The following is a 22,206-nucleotide window of genomic DNA, read 5'->3' as shown; positions in this document are numbered from 1 at the left end:
CCCACAAAAATGCTCCCTCGGGAATATAGACAGCTCCAATCTCATGGAAAGATGCTTATCTGGTTACGCCCCTGCTGCGGGAATCTTCTGACAGGGCCCAGCTTTGCAGGATAACATTTCCTCATCCGTGCACGGTTGCTGCCCTGAGGAGCAGCCCTGTTTTGCTTCCTCTCGTCCGGATCTTTTTTTAACCGGGGGCATTTAAATCATTCAGAGGGATCTGGGCTTTGGAGGCAGCTGCTGCTGCCGGAGCCCCATGAACATCAAGCCTGAGGGACTCCGACTTCCGTAACTCCACACAGATGCAGTATAAACAGAACATTGTGTGACTGCTGAGCCTCGGCGGAATAACTCTGTTCAAACAGCAAATATATGTTTGTTGCCGCGGTCGAGGTTTGTGATTGATGGATGATTGAAAAATGGGAACAGTAATCTGCATCTGGATGAAATGCTCAGATGAAGATGCATGCTGGATGAGGAAGCTGGTGTGTTTACCGGATGCCGTTCAAAGGCATCCCACAATATTTTTTCGTTCCATTGCTCCCTTCTCCATCAATCTGAAGAGGGGACGAGTGCATCAGTTGTCTATGGGATGTTAGCATAACCCGATGGCAGGTAGTTTACTGCCTTGGTAGCCTTTTCCAAATCATCAAATACTCCAAAATACTTGTATGTACGTGGCAGGACATGTACCGTCACCACATTGTGCAGTAATGACGTGTGCATAATTGAAACTTCCCTGATAAAGTACAAGTGGGGGTGATGCATCTCCGCCAGTCGAGAGCTTGTCCAGCTCCATGGGGTTTTTTAGGGTTGCAGTACTTAGCGCTTGCTTTGTCACGTATGAAAACAAGATGTCACGAAGCTAAGTTCTCATTTTGTAAGAATCAACATCATGATTGTATGACAAATTGAATTTTTTTAATGATATCAAAAATATTATGAGCTCACGTTCTGTGATGGCCAACCCATTTGCTGAGATGTCATGAGCCCGTGGATTCATCAGGAAGCAGTTTTTCATTTTGACATCATTTTGCAGAGTGTCATCAGGTGCATTCCATCCCAAGATTTTGGGACTTATTTCAAGAACACAACCATCATCCCCCTTCCCACCTGTTTGAATGATCACTAGCCATTTACGCTCATTATATGGTGCTCGCCCACATTCAGAGCAACATTCTGGACAACCTGGACCCCCTCAATTAGCATACCAGCCCAAGAGGTCCACCTCAGGTACTGTAGACGCCACTCTACATTACTTTCTTTCCCACCTTGAAAACAAAGACTCCTACATCAGGATGCTCTTCGTGGACTACAGCTCCGCCTTCAACATGGTCATACCCTTTAAACTCACCCCAAAAAATGTCCAATCTCAGCCTGCGCCCCACCCTCTGTGACTGGCTCCTGGACCTCCTGACTATCAGACATCAGCCTGTCAGGATATATAGTAGGACTTCAGCCAGCATCATCACAAACACGGGCAATCCTCAGGGATGTGTCCTCAGCCCCATCCTCTTCACCCTCTTCACCCGATACTGTTTCGCTCCCCATGAGGATAACATCATCCTGCAGTTCTCAGATGACACTCCAGTGATAGGACGCATCACTGGTGGGGGTAGTCTGGTCTCAACACCACACACACAGTTAACAGTGCTCAACAGCAGCTGTACTATCTGAGGAGGTTTGCCAAGTCACCTAAGATCCTCAGCAACTTCTTCAGCTGCATTGTTGAGAGCGTCTTAACCAGCTGCATCAACGTATGGCACGGCACCACTGCTGTGGATCGCAATTGCCTGCGACGAGAGGTAAAGACTGCAGAGAAGATCACCAGGACCCCATTGCCTTCCATGAAGGGCATCTATCATCACAGGAGAGCTGCCGCCATTGCCCAACCCCAAGACGGACTGACACTCACTCACACTCTTACCCTCTGGCAGGAGGTATGGGAGTGGGAAATGCAGAGCAACAAATGCAATTTGACTCCTGAATAGCTGGCAGGAGTTGATAACCTCAGAACAATTCTGTACTTTGCTGTACTTATTACCGCAAAGTAGGAATTTAATTTCATCTTAAGCTTTGTTTATCCTCTCGTCATCCTGTGTCCTCATATGAGGGCACGATATCGGGACTTCTCCAGTCCATTCCACTTTGACTGGTTGTAAAAGACTAGAGGGGGATTTCTGCACCTGCTAGGGGTTGCAAGAGATGGCAAACCCAAGTCTGCTCAATTGTGTGTGAACAAAAACTCAACCTTTCTGGTTTCAAACCTCATCAGCCTGCGGCATCCTCTTGTGGACATCAGGGGAATAAGCTGTGAGAGATTGGAGTGGGGTTAAACGGATGCACTTCAGGTTTGATTTGATGACCATTCTGTCACAAAAGTTACATGTCAGAGGTATTGATTTTTTATATCCCAGTTCCATTGGACGGCCCGTTGACATCCTTTTGGCTGAAGTGATGATCTTCTACAGGGGATAGAAACTGGAGAATGGTCCTTTTCCAAGGAGCTTCTTGCTCCTGCAGACTTCACGGGTTTTGACAACAGAGACAGCGGCTGTACCCAGTAAAACCACAAGAATAAAGAGTTTAGTGGAGTTGGATGTCTGCATCCACATCAAAATTTGTTCACGTCCCTGCTGTAATCCTGTCTTGGATGGATAAGGTGCACAGGAATCTGCTGTCAGTTAGGGGCCCGAGAACAGCCAAGCAGTCTGACAGAATCACAGTCCTAAGCTCTGGGATCTTAGTCCTGGGAGTTGACAAGGTGGCAGATTGCCTAGCCCGCGCTAATAAGCCAAGGTATCAAAGTCAAATGCTGACCCATTTATGTCAGAATCCTCTTCAACATGGGGTGTTGGGGGCATAAACCCCTCGCCCCACTTTAAAATAACAAAAAGCCTCTGTTTGAATTTGAATTTCCCAAGTTCACCTGAGAACAATAAAGTCTCCTGCGCACATTGAACCTTGGCGCCACTCCCAGCCTCGTTGGTGTGATGTGAGCAGTTAGTAGTACATGCCTCATATGCAACTCCAGCCCCCATTATCCAACACCCCCTTAATCCTCGTGTACATGTCTATGGATGTAGATTCCTGTTTATTGCACCGTTAAAAATGTATGCAGGATTTATCAATAGTGTACCAAAACAGATGTTCTTATAACCTCCCTCAGTCTCTCTCTCTTTACCATTGAAAGCAGATGAGTATGGTCACCTTTAGCATCATTCGGGAAGAGACTTTTCCTTTCTGAGAGCAGTGAAGTTTAAAAATCCACTGGCGTTGAATTGATGGACTGAGTTCCCCTGTGCCTTTCTGGTTTATCATCATTGTTTCATGAAGCTCATTCACTTTCCCTTAAAAAAATTCTGAATATTTATCATCTTGCCTTAGGTCATTATCATCTCTGCGGTCAAATCAAGGCTCTGGCTGTGACAGCGACAGATAACATCCATATAGTCAACTCTTGAGCGTCTGAAACCGTATAATAACAGAAAAAGTTGACGATGGAAATTGAAGATGGAACTGAGTAAATCAAGACAAATTTTTGAAAAATCAGCAAAGCCGCACAAGACTTCAAAGTAAGAACTGGGAATGAGAAATGATAATAATCAGCTACAAACGAACCTGCACATCTGTAAGAGTAAAACCCCCAAATCAAAGCAAAGAATCGTCCTTAAATCAGATGGGAATTAAGTCAACCTCTGCTCATAAAGGACTGAGCATCAGAAAATCTATGGATGAATAAACATAATCCCCAGATCATCAGGACGTTGTGAGAAATAGCCAAGAATTCAGCCCAGAAATGGAAACCAAGGGACAAGTTATTTTTAAATACATTAACTTTACATTTCACCTTTGCACTGCAAAGTGCAAAGGTTCATTTCACAAACTTGTCAATGCTATCGACAATAACCGATCGTAGAAATGGTCCCTCAGAACTCCCCTTGGGTCTCCTGGAGTTAAACCACACATAATGAGCCCCTGAGGGACTTTCACACATTCACCTCACATGAAAATCAATCTGAGGGTTCAAGTTTGAGGAGACAGATGTTTGGAGATACACTTTATTTTTGTCCTTGACTTCCCAAAGTTTGATCAGGCTTATTTGTGTCAATATATTTCCATCACGTCAGCTTCTCACCAGCAGCCAGCCTGGCAAAGGAGAAGATTCTGAAAATCAGACAAAACTTTACATGGACGTCGCCTCGACACAACATCATCTCCAACACCAAGGGGTTCGGCAGCAGACGGCAGACTCCAGTTTCACCTTTGATAAATGTGATTGAATTTCATGCTATTGCTAACGTGCAGCACGGAAGGACAGAACGAACAGGGTTTGTAAGGGGAGACACATGTTCCATAAGCACTCTTTCTCCTCCTTTAATTCAATTGTTGGATTCAAAGCCTTTTCCAAACTCCCATAAATGTGTTGAGTGATTCATGTTGAATGCACGTTAGCAGTTCTGGCAAACTGAGTGAGTCGCTTTCGCGCCATCATCTGCAGTTTCTGCCCTCATATGAAGTTTCCACAACGAAGTCACTGTCACTGAATCCCAATGAGGCCGTCCAATCCCCTTTTTATTAATGCTGTCAAAGTCACTTGGAGTCTGCAGGAGGACGATGGATAATGGATTTCCCCTGCCGCATTCATCACTTCTTCATTTTCACCTGAACGTGATGTCAGATGTTATCTGGCTGAAATCAGGAAATTGTGGCGATTCCTGCAGTGCGCAATGCTTGGATGGAAGCCTCTCCCGGGACTCGCTCACAAAATGCTTATGCAGTCATGTTTGATGAATTTCCAATCCCATGTTGTGTTTTATTGTTGACCCATGGGTTGAAGGGCATAGCATCATGGTGACTTTCCAACATCAGCTCCTCTGTCTCAGAGGAGCTGATGTTGGAAGGACCTTTGTCATTGTCACCTAATGGCCAAGCCTGGGTGCAAATTAAAATAGTCCACCTATGGCATGCATATCCACTGCAACAGCACAGTTTTCTCCATCCGTAACATTTTGTACTTTGTAGAGAACTCCTGGAAGTTCTCATTGACCCCACCCACTGCAGCACACTGAACACTGTGGGGCAGACACTCCATCTCTTCACATCCTGCTGGATTACTGTTATCCTGCCTAGAAGAGACAACAAACCTCTGTCTTCTATAGGCTATTATGAGAAGCATTGAAATAAAACAGCAGTGATCTATAATAAGGTTCTCTGGGGAGTAGCTTACTAATGCTGGCCATCTTACTGGGCCAAGTCCATCAAGCCAACTATGAACTGCTGATGTTTGTGTGAGTGGTCCAGCAAAGGGGTTGATATCTGAAATTTTAGCAGCTAGCGTGTCTGGCATGTATCCAGATGTAGCTAACTAAGCTAAGGGGCCATTTTCACACTTTACCAGTGTCAAAGGCTTAGAAGTTTCTTTCTCCTCTGCAAACCTTTCCACGAGACACCACAGGGAGCAGGGCTAGCATTCTAACGTTTGTCATTGTCTCCTTCCCGGTTTGCGATTTAGCTTGCTATGCTAGTAGACAGCTAGAAGCCCTGCACTGGCAGGAAATTAAACTAGACAACAACAAGTAATAGCAGACATCCTGGGCCACAAGGGTTACTTTCACTACAATTCATGAACAGCCAGAAAGTAAACTAGCAAAATATCAAAATATAAACACCCTCAAAACAAGCAGATGACCAGGACTGGACTGTAAAGATGTTAGCTAGCTTCGGCACTGCTGGCTGAGTGACAGAAATCTAAGGATTTTGAAGTAACGAACAAAAGTTGATTTGTTGGCGCTGTCATGTCTGGAAGGCCTTTGTGCTGCTCATTATGTTTTTAAGTGTGTGCATGTGTGTGTGCGTGTGTGTGTGTGTGTGTGTGTCAGCCCCCAAAGACAAACCAAACTGTGCCAAAGGCAGAAACCTGGCAGGGTGAATCTGGAAGAAAAAGCCACCCAAAATCAAAATAAGAAATAAAATTTCTCCGCTGGCTCAGGTTCATGGCGAGTAGATGGATATGCAGGGTTTGCTGTGCTCTCAGGGGGAAGATCCACAGTGTCTTCATGGTGGCGATGGTCCAAATCACTTTATTACTGCACTTTAATGTCGATCCCATCTTTTCTTTTATCTGCCTGTTCAGATGATGGATGTCCACAGTCCTTCAAATGTCTGAAGGGACTTTGTTCGCGGTGAAACATCAGATTTGTTCAGATGTTGATGGGCAACTGCTCGTTGCCACATTGTCCTTCAGCTGTGCAGGGAGTCACAGGAGCACAGTCTTCAGCAGATTTTTCTTCTCCCAGAGGTTCAGGGATCAAACAAGCATTTGTAAGGAAAGGGCACACAGTTTGAAGTCTAGAGCAGAGATTTGTTGTATGTTAGTCCGGAGAATTGTGGATAGCCTGAAGGGACATGAGAACATGAGGACCAGACAAGGTCCTGAGGTGAAAACAACAGAAACGGAATAAAACAGAACTCAGTGATACAGCTGTGATTCTACCTTTGAGCTAGAGTTAGAAGGAGTACTCACAACCAGCGGTGTCAGTGATGTCTAGCACTCCCCAGTGCAGGGTCCGTGCAGATGCACTCGCTTTGCTAGCACCTTCAACCACACAGTTAGGCAATGGAAAACTTGTTGTGTAAAAGGTCTCTACTCATTCACTGTATCACACACACACAACACAGAGCTGTTCTGAAAGGTGTTAACCATACCATCAGGAGCAGCAGGGGGTCAGTATCCTGCGCAGGACAGTTTGGCATGAAGGCTCATATCAGCTGAGACACAGCCATCCTTATAAGACTGGACTTTTCCTATATGGTTTTATTTTGACATCTGACTACCAGATATCTCATATATACACTGCTCAAAAAAATAAAGGGAACGCTTAAAAAACACATCCTAGATCTAAATGAATGAAATATTCTCATGAAATACTTTGCTCTTTACACAGTTGAATGTGCTGACAACAAAATCACACAAAAATGATCAATGGAAATCAATTGTATCAACCCATGGAGGTCTGGATTAGGAATCACACTCAAAATTAAAGTGTAAAAACAAACTCCAGGCTGATCCAACTTTGATGTAATGTCCTTAAAACAAGTCAAAATGAATCTGTGTTGCTTCCTGAGTGGACACTATGATTTCACAGAAGTGTGATTGACTTGGAGTTACATTGTGTTGTTCAAGTGTTCCCTTTATTTTTTTGAGCAGTATACTTTCCTATTACTCTAGTATTCCAGCCAGATAACTATATGCATAGAATGCACCATATTTTCAGCCCCTACCCTGTGCTGCCCCCAATTCACTCCCTTGGATATTTTTACTATGGTAAGGTGTCCTTTCTCTCTCTCTCTCTCCATCCATAGCCATGGGAGTGCTAATGTCAAAGAAGCAGCAGGTGGAGAGGGTGCAGAAGTGCACCGCCGTCGTCTCTGCCTTCCAGGCCGGTTTGAAGGACCGCGCAGCAATTGCCAAAGTGGCCGACGATGGTGAGGGGGAGGAAGGCGAACCTCCAGCCAAGACCTCTGCTGGCACTGAGGAGAAGAAGAACCAGGAGGAGCAGGAGGAGGGGCAAGACGGTGGCACCGGGCCGTCCACCTCCCAGCAAGCCTCGGGGTTTGCGAGGGACGACTGCAAGGTCAACCAGGAAGCCTGGTCGAGGTTACGGGACGGGAAGGGGGTGGAGCCCGAGGATCTGGACAAGAGCCACCAGCTCACGCCACCTGCTTTTGTGCGGCCGAAGCGGGAGGCAGATGACGATCAGCCGGTGGAGGTGGAGCTGGGAACCAAAGAGCAGGTACCACTTTGATTGGAGGTCACAAAAGGAGAACCTGGGGGGGCAGAGGGGGAAGGAGCTCCAGCTCCGGAAGCTCACCAGCAACATCTCATCTGTTTTATTGGGATGGAAAACTAATTAAAACCCTAATCCTTACAGCCGATATCAAAGACCAACTGTGAGATTCAAAAACAAATCTCCATGGCAACAGCAGCTATTAGTCAGTCCGCTGAGCTTGGAAGCTCCATTAAGCCTTTCCAAGTTTGGGTTTCTCATGGAGGCCATTTGTGTCCTTTGCTCCGCGACCAGTTGTTTTGCGCAAGAGGGCTCTCGGTGAACATGTTGTTGGCGGCTGGGAAAGGCGACAACGGAGAGGCTGCTGCTGGGGGTCATCATAATTTGCAGAGTAAATATGCAACTTGCTAAGGTGTCGGGTCAGATTAAAGAAACATACAGCTGCAAAATAATGTGTATTTTGAAAATGAGCCAATATTCAAAAGTCCTGCTTTGATCGCACGATTTGGAGTTTCAGTTTTTTTTAAAGATGATGTTGATGAAGGAGGTCACATTAAAATAATTATAAGAAATGGAAGATTTAAGCGCAGATATTTTCCCTAATGAAGCAGACTCTGCAGAATGACCCTCATGTCCATCGAGACTGGGGTTCTTTTGAAAGAAAAGTTGTTTCAGCAGTATGAACCATATGCTGCAGCCTCTGTTTTCTGACAGCTGTAAACCCAAGCAAGTTTCTGTTAGACCTCTTCTACAGGCCATGTCTCTGCTGGACAGCCTGATGGCGCAGGTGGGTTCTGCATCGGTCTGGTTGTGGCTGAAGAGACGCTCCACTTTGTCCCTCTCTGGGACTTGTCTCCGGCACCAGAGCCTCGGGGCCCCAAGCCCTGGCTCTGACAGCAGCAGCTCAGGCATAAAAAGAAAACAAGCCTGGTTTGAAAATAACAAATTTCTCTGCAGCAAAGCAGCCCGCCATTCCGCCACCGTCACTGTCAATGTGCTTTTCAGCTGAGCACTCTCAGGTTCTCATCCACGGGGAGGTGGATAGGGGCAGCCGAAAGATATTGGTCAGCGGTGCTCCTGACAGACCCAGATTAAAAAAAAAAAAAAAAAACAAATATAGTCCTCTGTTATTTTCACAAAAACAGCAATTTAACAACTTGTTTTTAAAGCGGAGCCTTTATGTGTGTTCGTGTTTCCAGCCGTCAAATTCTTCATCAAGTTCTCAAAACCATGTTGACTTCCCTCCTCTTGAGCTCTGGAGCAGATCCAGACGCTCATCTTCGCAAGATAGAAAGACTTTAGTGTTTGAATTTTTAGTGTCTTCCTCTGTTGTTCAACTCACACACAGAACGCAGCTCATTGCTGCCCATCTGGCTGAACCCCGAGGACTTCAGGGTTCAAAAAGCATGAACATGACCACACGTGACACTGCTAGCTGTTATACAGCAGAACAATGTGATTTTTGAGGGCACTGCGAAATAACAGAGCTGGAATGTTACGTGTACCCCCTGTATTTCAGCCTCCTAGTGATGAAATGTGTGACGTGTGCGAGGTGTGGACGGCCGATGACCTGTTCCCCTGCCGGACCTGCACCCGTGTCTTCCATGATGGCTGCCTACGGGAGCTGGGCTACTTGAAGGCTGAAGCCCTGCAGGAGATGAGGGACACGTCTCACACGGTCACCGGCTGGAGCTGCTACTACTGTGTAAGACCTCCCAGACAACACCAACAAAAACTTTTTAAAGTAAAGGAGAGATGATATATGTTTGTGTACGTCTTTGTTAAAAAAAAAAAAAAACAGCTTACTGTATATTTCCTTGTATTTGCAAGTGTTATTTGCAGTGCTTATGTCCTCTATTGTAAGTCGCTTTGGATAAAAGCGTCTGCCAAATGCAATGTAATGTAGTGATCTAGAATCTATAAATTCCCTTTCAAGTGACAAAGAACTGATTGAAGACAGAAGTGAGGGAGAAAATTTTTCAAGAAATCATCCCATGCTTTGGGTTAAATATACGCTTTTAACAAGAAGTGGAGATATTCTTCAAGTTCCCTGGGGGGGCCCTCAGGGTAATAATTGTCCGGCTACTTTTTTTTTTCTGAGGGGCTTCTTCTGCTGAAGAGTCCTCAAATCGGGGCCCTCAATCTCCCTCTCTCTCTCTCAAGCCCTGGGAATTTTAGCCTCTCGTTATCGGCTTGAGGGCTCTCAACAAAGTGAGAGGGGAATTAATCACCACAACCAGCAACCCATGATTTATATTTGGTTGGAAACAATGTCGGAGAGGGCATTACTTGTCGCACCAGAATCCACAGATACCATATCTGACTCTGCTGTTACTCTTATTAAGAGGAAGACTACTGCTGGTACCATAATTATTATTATTACAATGGATTAGTGCTCAGCTCTCTCACGTCATAGCAAAAAGGTTCCTCGTCCAGTACATTGGCAGACAGGGTTCTATCCGTTTGACTTCTTTATGTTGCTCATGTTCTCCTGCCTTGATTCTCTTCAGCTTCTCAATCTTGCTTAACTTCTTGCCACAGTCCAAAAACAGTCAGGAGGTTTCATTGAAGGCTAAATTGCTCTGTGATTACATTACATTACATTGCATTTGGCAGACGCTTTTATCCAAAGCGACTTACAATAGAGGACATAGGGACTACAAATACACTTGCAAATACACGATGCACAGGAAATGTACAGAACAGTAAGCTTGGGTTAGTGAGGTTTTTTTTTATTTTTTTATTTTTATGTATTTTTTTTTGACAGAGACACACACACACACACACTGCATAGCCTAACTTGCTGCCTAACCTGATCTGGGGCATCAGCTCAGTAAAAAGTCCTGAAAGAGAAACATTTTTACCTGTTTCTTGAAGGTTGAGAGAGATGATGCTAGTCTTGTTGCTTCCGGAAGTTTGTTCCACCACTGAGGTAGTAGAACTGAGAACAGTTTTGCCTGAGATCGCTTAGAGCGAGCACAAGGTACTGCTAGTAGGTTTGTATTAGAGGAACGCAGCTCTCTGCCAGGAACATAAGGTCATATCATTTGGTTCAGATATGCTGGACCAGTTCCTGAGGTGGTTTTGAATGCCAGGGTCAGGGCCTTGTGCTTGATCCTGGCAGCTACTGGTAGCCAGTGCAACTGGACGAACAGAGGCGTAACATGAGCCCTTTTGGGTTGAGTGAATACCAACCGTGCTGCAGCTTTCTGTACCATCTGCAGTGGTTTTATTGCTCAAGCAGGTAGTCCAGCTAGGAGGGGACTGCAGCGGTCCAGGCGGGAGATGACCATGGCCTGAACCAATAGCTGTGCCGACTGTTGGGTCAGGTAGGGTCTGATTTTCTGAATATTGTACAGCACAAATCTGCAGGTCCGGGCAGTTGAAGTAATATGGTTGGAGAATGACAGCTGATCGTCGATCATGACGCCGAGGTTTTTTGCAACTTTGTTCGGGGCCACTGTGGTAGGGCCCAACTTGAGGCTGATGTTGTGATGAATTGTCTCTTTGGCTGGGATCACCAGAAGTTCAGTCTTGGACAAGTTCAACTGTAGGTGGTGTTCTTTCATCCATGATGATAGTTCGGAGAGGCAGGCAGTGATGCGAGTCGAAACCGTGGCGTCATCCGGGTGGAAGGACAGGTGCAACTGTGTGTCATCGGCATAGCAGTGATAGGAGAAACCATGTGTTCTAATGACATTTCCTAGTGAGGTGGTGTACATTGCGAAGAGAAGGGGCCCCAGCACTGATCCTTGGGGTACCCCGGTGGTGAGGGTGAGAGTTGAAGATAATTTCCCTTGCCATGACACCTTGAAGGAGCGGCCAGAGATTGACAGGTGACCCTGTAATTGACAGATAACTGATTCGCGTTAAGCCCCTCCTGTAGTCACTGTAGTAGTAGTCTTTGGCCAGTGACAACTGACCATATGCATAATTGCTACATAGTTGATTTGTAATAAATGAATGAATTTGTTCATTGATTATCTATCACTTATGCTACTCTGGGAGATGCTGGAGCCTATCCCAGCTGTAATTGGGCGAGAGGCAGGGTTCACCCTGGACCAGTTGTTAATCGCAGGCAACATTCGTACATAGAGGCAATTTTCCTCATTTTTCCCAATTTTTTCGAATTAATTTTCTGTATTTATTGTATAGTATTAATACTTATATTAATACTAACATTAATATTTATGCTGCTGCATACATTATTTCTTTAGAACTAATATTTCAATCTTTTTTTATCAAATTTGATTTTTATATAGAATATTATCACTGATATTTTTCCGGATTTATATCTCTGGCAAGACATCTTTGCTATAACTCGAGGATTCGAGGATTCAAGGATTCAAAGTTGAATTACTCAAATGTGTTTCTTGTAATGTGAAAATAAGATTTAAAATTGTGAGCATAAAATCTGGGGTTACTTGTTCTGTTACTCAGTCAGGATCTAAAAGGACTTCCCAGTCTGTAATGATAAAGTGGACCATTCCAAAGCCAAACCCTGTAAACATCGCAACTTGACTCATATCAGCGCCAATGGGATGTGAGCTGCCACTAAGTCATGAGCAGGGATGCAAATGGAACAGAGAAGAGATTTGGGGGAAAACTTATTGCTTTGGCAGGGGATGTTTGGCAGGTGTTTGGATATCACATATCGTGTCAGATGTACCAAGGAAACACTGCCATTTCATTTCATTTTCTCAAATGACAAATAGAGGGGAATGTGTGGTCTGATATAAGATAAGATAAGATAAGATAAGATAAGATAAGATAAGATAAGATAAGATAAGATAAGATAAGATAAGATAAGATAAGATGACATAAGGTAAGATAAGATAAGATAAGATAAGATAAGATAAGATAAGATAAGATAAGATAAGATAAGATGACATAAGGTAAGATAAGATAAGATAAGATAAGATAAGATAAGATAAGATAAGATAAGATAAGATAAGATAAGATAAGAACAACTTTATTAATCCCGAAGGAAATTGTTGTGCCAGAGTTACAGAAAATATAACAGTAATAAATAATAAAAAGAAAAGGCAGAATTAGAAATAAAAATAAACTATAAAGTGTCTCAGTGAAACTATAAAGTGTCTTAGTAAACAAGTGATAAAACTATGAGTGTCTTAGTAACAAGTGAGGTAAGGAGTGCACAATAGTATGATAAAAGGAAAAATTGTAGTGTAGCTGTTATGAAATGAAATATTGCATAGTTCTGAATATTGCGCAGTGAAATGAAATATTGCACAGTTTTTGTTTTTTTTACGTTAAAGATAGGTTTTTATGGTTGCCGGCGGCTGCATGGTGATGCCATATCTAGCCATATCTAGCTGGTGATGCCGTGGTGATGTTCCTCTCTGATCTCCGTTTCTTTATGGATCGGTGGCGGTCGATTTAGAACCAGTTCATGGGTTAAGATCAAAAGAGTCGAAGGAGATGTTTTGAACTTTGACCCCCCCCCTCCCACACTGTCCACACCTTTTATTTTAATCATTCATTTTTTATACTGTTTGTCCTGCAGTGAGGGGATGGTGTTGGGGGGGGAGGACCTCACCAGCTGTCATTGGCGGGAGGGTTCATCTTGGACCGGTGGATCACATGGCCACATATAGAGACATACAACCATTCACCCTCCCATTGAAACATCATATGGAGACATACAGCCATTCAAGCTCTCATTCATGTAATCAATAAAAACATACAATTCGTCACCTTCTTATTCAAACATCATATAGACCAGGGGTGTCAAACTAATTTCTCATCGCAGGCCACATACGGCCTAGGTAGATGTCAAGACCATTAAAATAATAGCATACTCAGCAATAAATAACCAAAATATCATGTCTTTCCTCTGTTTTGGTGTAAAGAAGTACAAGGACATAAGGAAAATTTGGGAATTTAATGAACAATCTTTTAGTCTTATAGTGGCGCCGTATATGATATTCCTTAAATACCGAAACTTGTTGCAAACACGCCAAGCACAAAAGTTTCCCGTGCGTCTTCGTAAATAAATAGGACGTAGTCAAATTTTCTTTGAAATTTCTTTGAAATTTTCTTTGAAAACACACTCTTTCACAGCTTGTCTCTTTTTTGATAACGACATTTTGGCTAATGAGGGAGTAGCAGGAGGTAGAGAACAGGGTAGAAACAACGTCATAACAAGCAGCAGGTGGTACATTGATAACGTCTGCTGATTGGTCCGTCTCAGTGATGCAGATTGTTGTCTACTCTGACCAAAATAGTGCGCCTCCTAGTGGAAAATTCTTGAATTGCATTTAATTAAAAGAATTAAATCCTTGTCTTTTATGCATTTTTTCACTTTCAAATTATCCTGCGGGCCTGGTCGAACCCCCTTGCGGGCCGGTTCCGGCCCGCGGGCCGTATGTTTGACACCCCTGATATAGACATACAACCTTTTACCCTCTCATTCACGCATCATATGAATAAATACAACCATACTGTCTCATTCATGTACCATATTAAACCACACAATCCCTCACTCTCTCATTCACACATCATATAGAGACAACTATGTTCAATATAATTCTTTGTTACTGACAGTGATGTAAATATCAGTGACACTGTTATTCATCACATCTCCATCCTGTTAACTTCCCATTTGTCTCTTCAATAACATCATGTTGGTGATACTTATAGAAGGTCTGATGTGCAGGTTATGTGCCTGATAGTTATAGCCAGGTCTGATGAATGATGTCATCCTTTATTTATGCCTTTATTTATTTACTCCTGCCCAGGACAATCTGAACCTGCTTCTCACTGAGGAGGAGATGTACAGCCTGATGGAGACTTTCAAGCAGTGCAGGATCATCCCAGGTGAGACCTGAGCTGCAGGTGCTGGAGGAGGACACCTACACACTCACACACACACACACACACACACACACACACATATGCAAACATGGGAAACCCATAGTTATGAAAATACATTTTTCCATGTTTCACATTAATGCATGTGGCAATTATAAGAATCTTTGTAGTCATTTGTAATATGAAATTATATGGAAACTTTATGTTTGTGTGTACAAAACACACTGGCCACACAAAATGTATATGTTGCATTTCCTCTTCAACTCCTTTAGGCTGCTCTTTTCATGGGTCTCCAAAGCCAATTAAGTGCCTCACACACCATGTACACCATGCATGGCATGTACACACAGTGCATGTACACACATACACAAACACACATACACAGTCAGAGTTGCAGGGTATGAGATCACCACACAACCAGTCTTCTTCTTCTTCTTTTGGCTTTTCCCTTCAGGGGTCGCCACAGCAAATCAACTTTATCCATCTAACCCTATTCTCTGTATCCTCCTCTATCACACCAACTTCCTTCCTATCCTCTCTCACTACGTCCATAAATCTTCTCTTTGGTCTTCCTCGAGACCTCCTGCCCAGCAGCTCCAGTTCCAGCATCCATCTACCAATATATTCTCTATCCCTCCTCTGTACATGACCGAACCATCTCAGTCTGGCTTCTCTGACCTTCTCTCCAAAACATCTAACATGTGCTGTTCCTCTGATAGACTCATTCCTGATCCTATCCATCCTGGTCACTCCTGAAGAGAACCTCAACATCCTCATCTCTGCGACCTCTAGTTCTGCCTTCTGTCTTTTTGTTATTGTAACAGTTTCTAGTCCATACAGCATTGCTGGTCTCACCACTGTCTTGTACACCTTTCCTTTCATTCAGGCTGATAGTCTTCTATCACATAGTACCACTGACACTTTTCTCCACCCATTCCAACCTGCTTGGACCCGTCTCTTCACCTCTTTTCCACACTCTCCGTTGCTCTGGACTGTTGACCCCAAGTACCTGAAATCCTCCAGCTTCTTGATCTCCACTCCCTGTAGCCTCACCGTTCCACCTGAGTTCCTCTCATTCACACACATATATTCTGTCTTGCTGCGACTAACTTTCATTCCTCTCCTTTCCAGAGCATACCTCCACCTCTCTAGATTTTCCTCTACCTGTTGTCTGCTCTCACTACAGATCACAATGTCATCTGCAAGGATCATGGTCCATGGAGATTCCTGTCTGACCTTATCTGTCAGCCTGTCCATCACCATTACGAACAAGAAGGGGCTCAGAGCTGATCCCTGATGGAGTCCCACCTCCACCTTTAACTTCTCTGTTACCCCTACAGCAAACAGTACCACTGTCTCACAACTAGCATACATGTCCTGTACAGTTTAGCATACTTCTCTGCCACTCCAGACTTCCCCATTAAACACGAGAGCTCCTCTCTTCACCCTGTCATATGCTCTTTCTAGGTCTACAAAAACACAATGTAGCTCCCTCTGGCTTCTCTATTAGCATTCTCAATGCAAATACTGCGTCTGTAGTACTCTTTCTAGGCATGAAGCCATACTGCTGTTCACAAATGCTGACCTCTGCTCTCAGTCTAATTTCCACTATTCTTTCCCAAAACTTCATTGTATGGCTCATCAACTTTATCCCTCTATAGTTTCTGCAATTCTGCACATCCCCTTTATTCTTAAAAATAGGCACCATCACACTTTGTCTTCATTCTTCAGGCATCATCTCATTCTCTAAGATACTGTTGAATAATCAAGTCAGAAAATCTACCACTGCCTCTCCAAGACACTTCCACAGCTCCGCAGGTATATCATCAGGACCAACTGCTTTTCCACTCTTCATCCCCTTAAATGCCTTCCTCACTTCACTTTTACTAATTTGTGCTACTTTGTGGTCTATGATAGTCACCTCTTCTACCCTTGTCTCTCTTTCATTTTCCACATTCATCAGCTCTTCAAAGTACTCTTTCCATCTTCCCACCACTCTTCTAGCATCTGTCAATACATTTCCCTCTCTATCCTTAATCACTCAGACCTGTTGTACATCCTTTCCATCATTATCTCTCTGTTTCGCCAACCTTTATAGATCATTCTCACCCTCCTTACTATCCAACCGAGCATACAAGTCATCGTACGCCCTTTGTTTTGCCTTTGCTACTCTATCTTTACCTTAAATTGTATCTCCCTGTACTCCTGTCTGTTCTGTTCAGTCCTCTCAGTATCCCACCTCTTCTTTGCTATCCGCTCTCTCTGTTTATACTCCTGCACTTCCTCATTCCACCACCAAGTCCCCTTATCTACTTTCCTTCCAGATGGCACACCAGGTACTCTTCTACCTGTTTCCCTGATAACACTAGCTGTAGTTGTCCAATCATCAGGAAGCTCATCCTGACCACCCAGACCCTTTCTCATCTCCTCCCTGAAAATCATACAATATTCCTCCCTTTTCAGCTTCCACCACTTTGTCCTCTGCTCTGCCTTTGTCCTCTTGAGTCATCCTACAAACCACCGTCCTATGCTGTCTGGTTACACTCACCTACAATTACTTTGCAGTTACTGATCCATTTCAGGTGACCTTGTCTATACAAGATGTAGTCTACCTACGTGCTCCTACCCCCGCTCTTATAATTTACCCTATGTTCCTGTCTTTCTGGAAAAAAGTGTTTACTACAGCCATTTCCATCCTTTTTGCAAAATCTACCACCATCTGTCCCTCTGCATTCTTATCCTCTACACCAAATCTGCCCATCACTTCTTCATCCCCTCTATTAAATCACTAACAGGTCCATTGAAGTCTGCACCAACTACCACTCTCATTTCTGGGAATATTCTGCACCACTTCATCCAACTCATTCCAGAACATCTCCTTCTCTTCAAATTCACATCCCACCTGCGGGGCACAGCCACTAACAACATCGAGCATCACACCTTCAATTTCCAGTTCCAGACTCATAAGTCTATCTGACATTCTTTTCACCTAACTCTCTACTACCTTTCCAGCTGATCTCCTTGACACACAGTATATCCATCTTCCTTCTCTGCATCATGTCGACCATCTCTCTACCTTTGCCTGTCATAGTCCCGATATTCAAAGACATCACATTACATTACAGTCATTTGGCATTTCACATGTCCCTAAAGTCCCCAATCTCAGTCCCAGACTCTTGCCTTTCCCCTTATATCTCTGCTTCCGAACACACCTTCCTCCTCTCCTTCTTTGACCTACAGTAGCCCAGTTTCCATTGGTTCCTTGTAGGTCATCAGTACCAATGGCCGTCGTTGTTAACCTGGACCTCAACTGATTTGGAATGATTTGGTTATTTGGTTTGATTCACATGTTTGGTTTTGGCAAAGGTTTTACGCCGGATGCCCTTCCTGACGCAACCCTCTGCATTCATCTGGGCTTGGGATCGGAAGGTTGCCAGCACCACTGGTGGTCATTGTCAACCCGGGCTTCGATCAATATAGTTTGGAAGTCATGGGTTGATTTGCCATGTTTAGTCTGGCGCAGGTTTTTACGTCTGACAATTCTTGCATTTATCCAGGCATGGGACTGGAGAGCACTCGCTTGTGGCCCCTTGGGCATCATTATGTCATATATACTGTATACAGCAACAACAACAACAACAACAACAACAACAACAATACTTATATTCATCATACAGTATGTGACGGTTACTTGATCAACCTATCAGTCCATACAGTATATGTACTGTATATATATTATGGATAGATGGGGTTGCAACAGGCAAATAGAGGAGAGGAATCACTTCCTCAAAGATAATGCTCTTCGAGTCGCATACCGGTTCTAACACCCATACAGCAAACAGGAAAAACCTTGGGTGGTAATTCACATAGCAACCAGTCTTGTTCATGGTGCCTTCACATTCTGTCCTCTTGTGCAAAAATACAGCACAGGTTAGAGCTTCATCTGTGCACCTGTACAGGACAGACACATAGGCACCTGGGCTGCCAGGTGTTCAAGCACAGGAGGCCAGTAAAGTTCTAAATACCAAAGCAAAGGATACTGGAAAGACTCCTGATTCTTCACATACTTGCTTTAAAGAAATTTAAAATGACATAATTGGATCATCATATCTTATCTATTTCTTTTTCATGTAGGATTTCATTTCTAATTTTCAATTGACATAAAGTCTATTTATTTACGGATGGAGTATCCACGCTGGGTCGGGGAAGCGGTCCCGCCTCAAGTGGAGGAGTTCAACTATCTCGGGGTCTTGTTCATGAGTGAGGGAAGTATGGAGCGAGTAATCAACAAGCAAATTAGTGCAGCATCCGCAGAGATATGGACTCTATACCGGTCTGTCATGGTGAAGAGTCAGCTGAGCCAGAAGGGGAAGCTCTCAATTTACCGGTCAATCTATGTTCACAACCTTACCAATGGTCACGAGCTGTGGGTAGAAAGAAAGAGACTGCAGATACAAGCGGCCGAAATGAGTTTTCTCCACAGGGCGACTTGACTCTCGGTCATCCGGGAGGAGTTCGGGGTAGAGTCGTTGCTCCTTCGCATAGAGAGGAGCAACATGAGGTGGCTCGGGCATCTGTTCAGGATTCCTCCTGGACGTCTCCCGGAGGAGGTATTCTGGGGATGTCCATCTGGGAGAAGGCCACAGGGAAGAGACAAGGACATGCTTGAGAACGCCTTGGGGTCCCCGTAGAAGAGCTGGACCATGTGTCCTCACTACTCCAGCTGCTGCCCCCGCAACCCGAGATGGATGGATGGATAAAGTTTCTTAATACCCACAAATGTATAGTAATATAGAGGCTTTGAAAGAAAGGAAAGAAGGATACGGAGGCAGTTGATGTGAGACAGGAGGATACAGAGAATAGGGTCAGATGGAGAAGGTTGATCCACTGTAGCGACTTCTGAAGGGAAAAGCCGAAGGGAGAAGAAGAAGAAAGAAAGGAAAGAAATCAACCTGAATATGGGAAAAAATGTGAAGTACATTCCTCTAACCTCCTGTGTGGTTTAATTTATAAATGTTTTTGATGGTTTTAATTTTCCCTTTTCAACAGCAGCTTCCAACAAGCTCTCAGGTTGTCTTAAGACACTCCAAAAGATAGTTTTTTAAAGAAGAAATTATCTTTCCTGCTGAATCACATTGACTTTTTAAGTCACACCGCTGACTTAAGTGCTTCTGACTCAGCGTTTTAATCATCTGTAATCCATTTAAATTAAGCTTGGAGCATTCAGACTGCAGCTCTTCACTGATAAAACCTCCAGATTTTAAATCCCACTCTGTCTATTGCTTCCGAAACCTGTTATTTCAGAATTACATAACTTGCCATTACAATAACGCTGTGTTTTGGAGGCAGCTGGGGGTGTCAGTGAGTCACCTGAGGTTCATCAAACCTGCTGAAACTGTTCGGTGATTAACTATCCCTGATGAGATGAATTCCTCCTCACCGCAGAGTCCTGCCTGGTGTCGGACGAGCTCCTGCAATACCACCACTTTGTGTCCAAGCAGCAGTTTGACAAGGACCTGACCGATGAGCAGGAGGAGGAGGTCCTGGCCCAGTTTGCAGCCCTGGATCCTGAGAAGAAGGGTCATATCGAATGGTCCGACTTCCTCTACTTCGAGTCTCTCGCTGTTCTGAGGAAGTTTCGCTCTGAGGTATTGAACAGGAACACGGTTTCAATGGAGGGCTGCAAATTTAAGCTCTGTTTACACGAACCTTTGTTCAGGTTTATTTAGGAACACTGTTGCAGTGGTTAGGATTCACTCTGTGTGGGTTCTACATGTTCTCCTGCCTGGGTTCTCTTCATGCTCTTCTGCCTGGGTTCTCTCCAGGTTCTCCGTCTTCCTCTCAGAGTAGGTTTATCGAAAGACTCCAAGTTATCCATAGTTGTGAATGACAGAGTGAATGGCTGGATGTTTCTGTATGTGACCCCTGTGATCGACAAGTGGTGAGTCAAGGTTGAGCTCTCATCCAACGTCAGCTGGGATTGGCTTTGGCTCCAGGAATAGTTGGACTTTCTGGGATCCCAGCTTTTGTTTTGTTGTGTGGTTTTAATCCTAAAAAGTTTCATTGAGCATCTAGTAGCGATGTCGAATAGTTTTTCTAAAAACAAAAAAGTACTTATTCAGGGACTATAGGTTTATTGCATATAAGATGTACACCAAGCAATCACCATGTTTGTAAAATTACCTATTCAGGGACTATGGGTTTATTACATATAAGATATACACCAAACTATCACCATGTTTGTAAAATTTAAACCCAAACATTTGTTCGCCCAGCCCTCTGGTACAAGGCTATTGATTTATTTACTATTATTATCACCCCGACTCGCATTTACTTGTAAAGAAAAGTCTTTCGTTGTGAGGACAAGAAGCCAAGATGAATTAGAGTATATAATGCAAAAATCTTAAAGTGTGACGTACTCATATGAGGACACAGCAGACAGGGAGTTGGTTTACATGCATTAGAACATAAGAAGTGTAAGCAGATTTGGTGATTGACAAATACTTTGGGCCTAAAACAGCAATCAACTTGAGTAAACTGTTGATCTTTCACTCAAAAAGTTACATTGTGCTCATCCCAGAATTCACTGGTGCGTCTGCTGACTGCCAAGGAGAGGGACAAGGCCCGCTCGGTGTTCGAGGGCCTGGACCTGGACCAGGACGGCTTGATCACGAGAGCAGAATGTCGCCAGGCCCAGCAGTCCTGGTTTCAAAAGCTCAGTAAAGATTCGCAGTCCTGCAACGTGAGGTGAGCACACCTGTAGATCCAAAATTATTCTGCAATGGTGAATTCCTTGTGCATTCACCAACCAATCACACTATGAGTGCGCAACCAGAGAAGATGGTTTCTCCCCAGGTTCACCTTCTCCCACAGTCAAAATCATTGATTTTAAAATTGTCCCTCATGCAAATGAGAGAGTTAATGGTTGGATGGCCCTGTGATTGATAGGTGACTGGTTTGGGTTAAACCCTGCCTCTTGCTTTGGCCAGCTGGGCCTCAGCCAAAGACACTCCTTGGGACTGCTTTATCTGTTCTTTGAGACTTTGTAACAGACTGGCAGGTTGACACATGCATATAAACCTTCTGTAAACCAGGCCTGCAGCTGTTATCTCAAACAATTAGATATCCGTCTTGCTGTAACGCCACTGGATCCCAATCTGTAGTAGGAGTTTAGCGGGAGCCTTTGGTCTAGGGAGAAAAATAGTCACTTAGGCCATTTTTCAAGTTTAAGTCCAACTTTGCATTTCACTGCACTGCCGAGCTCGACCTCATCTCACTTTCTGCAGTTGGTAGATAAATTTTGCCAAGCAGAAACTGTTAGTTTTTGCATTTTCTTTCTGGTGGTTTTGTGCAAAAAAAATATTTTTTTTTGCATCAGACATTATCAGAGCTTCAGTGGTGGGCTTGATCATATATATCACTCACTGTGTCTGTGTGTGTGTGTGTGTGTGTGTGTGTACTGGTGTTCGTATGTCAGTGGTGGATAGAGTGATAAGATTACCTGCCATGAGGTATGTGTGTGACAGCAAACGGTTAAAGAAAACTCTTAATATTGGTATTGCCAAGTGATTTTGTGTTTCTC

At 43.9% G+C, this 22,206-nt stretch overlaps 1 protein-coding gene across 2 annotated transcripts in view; it reads left to right on the top strand.

Moving 5' to 3' along the window:
- Nucleotides 1-22,206, top strand: part of phf24 (PHD finger protein 24) — a 30,926-nt gene that overhangs the window by 5,309 nt on the left and 3,411 nt on the right. For both annotated transcript variants that reach the window (XM_086170422.1, XM_086170421.1), the window contains exons 2-6: nucleotides 7,366-7,796; nucleotides 9,310-9,495; nucleotides 14,552-14,630; nucleotides 20,070-20,272; nucleotides 21,205-21,371. In XM_086170422.1, the coding sequence (XP_086026548.1) occupies nucleotides 7,368-7,796; nucleotides 9,310-9,495; nucleotides 14,552-14,630; nucleotides 20,070-20,272; nucleotides 21,205-21,371 (1,064 nt within the window). In that variant the 5' untranslated portion in view covers nucleotides 7,366-7,367. The remainder of the gene's footprint in view (nucleotides 1-7,365; nucleotides 7,797-9,309; nucleotides 9,496-14,551; nucleotides 14,631-20,069; nucleotides 20,273-21,204; nucleotides 21,372-22,206) is intronic.

The sequence above is a fragment of the Fistularia commersonii genome, chromosome 23 (genome assembly GCF_037954325.1).
Source record: "Fistularia commersonii isolate RoL2024-O1a breed Wild chromosome 23, RoL_Fcom_v1.0, whole genome shotgun sequence".
In the NCBI taxonomy this organism is placed as follows: domain Eukaryota; kingdom Metazoa; phylum Chordata; class Actinopteri; order Syngnathiformes; family Fistulariidae; genus Fistularia; species Fistularia commersonii.
The sequence above is the reverse complement of the archived record's forward strand: the minus strand, read 5'-3'. Positions and strand labels throughout refer to the sequence as shown.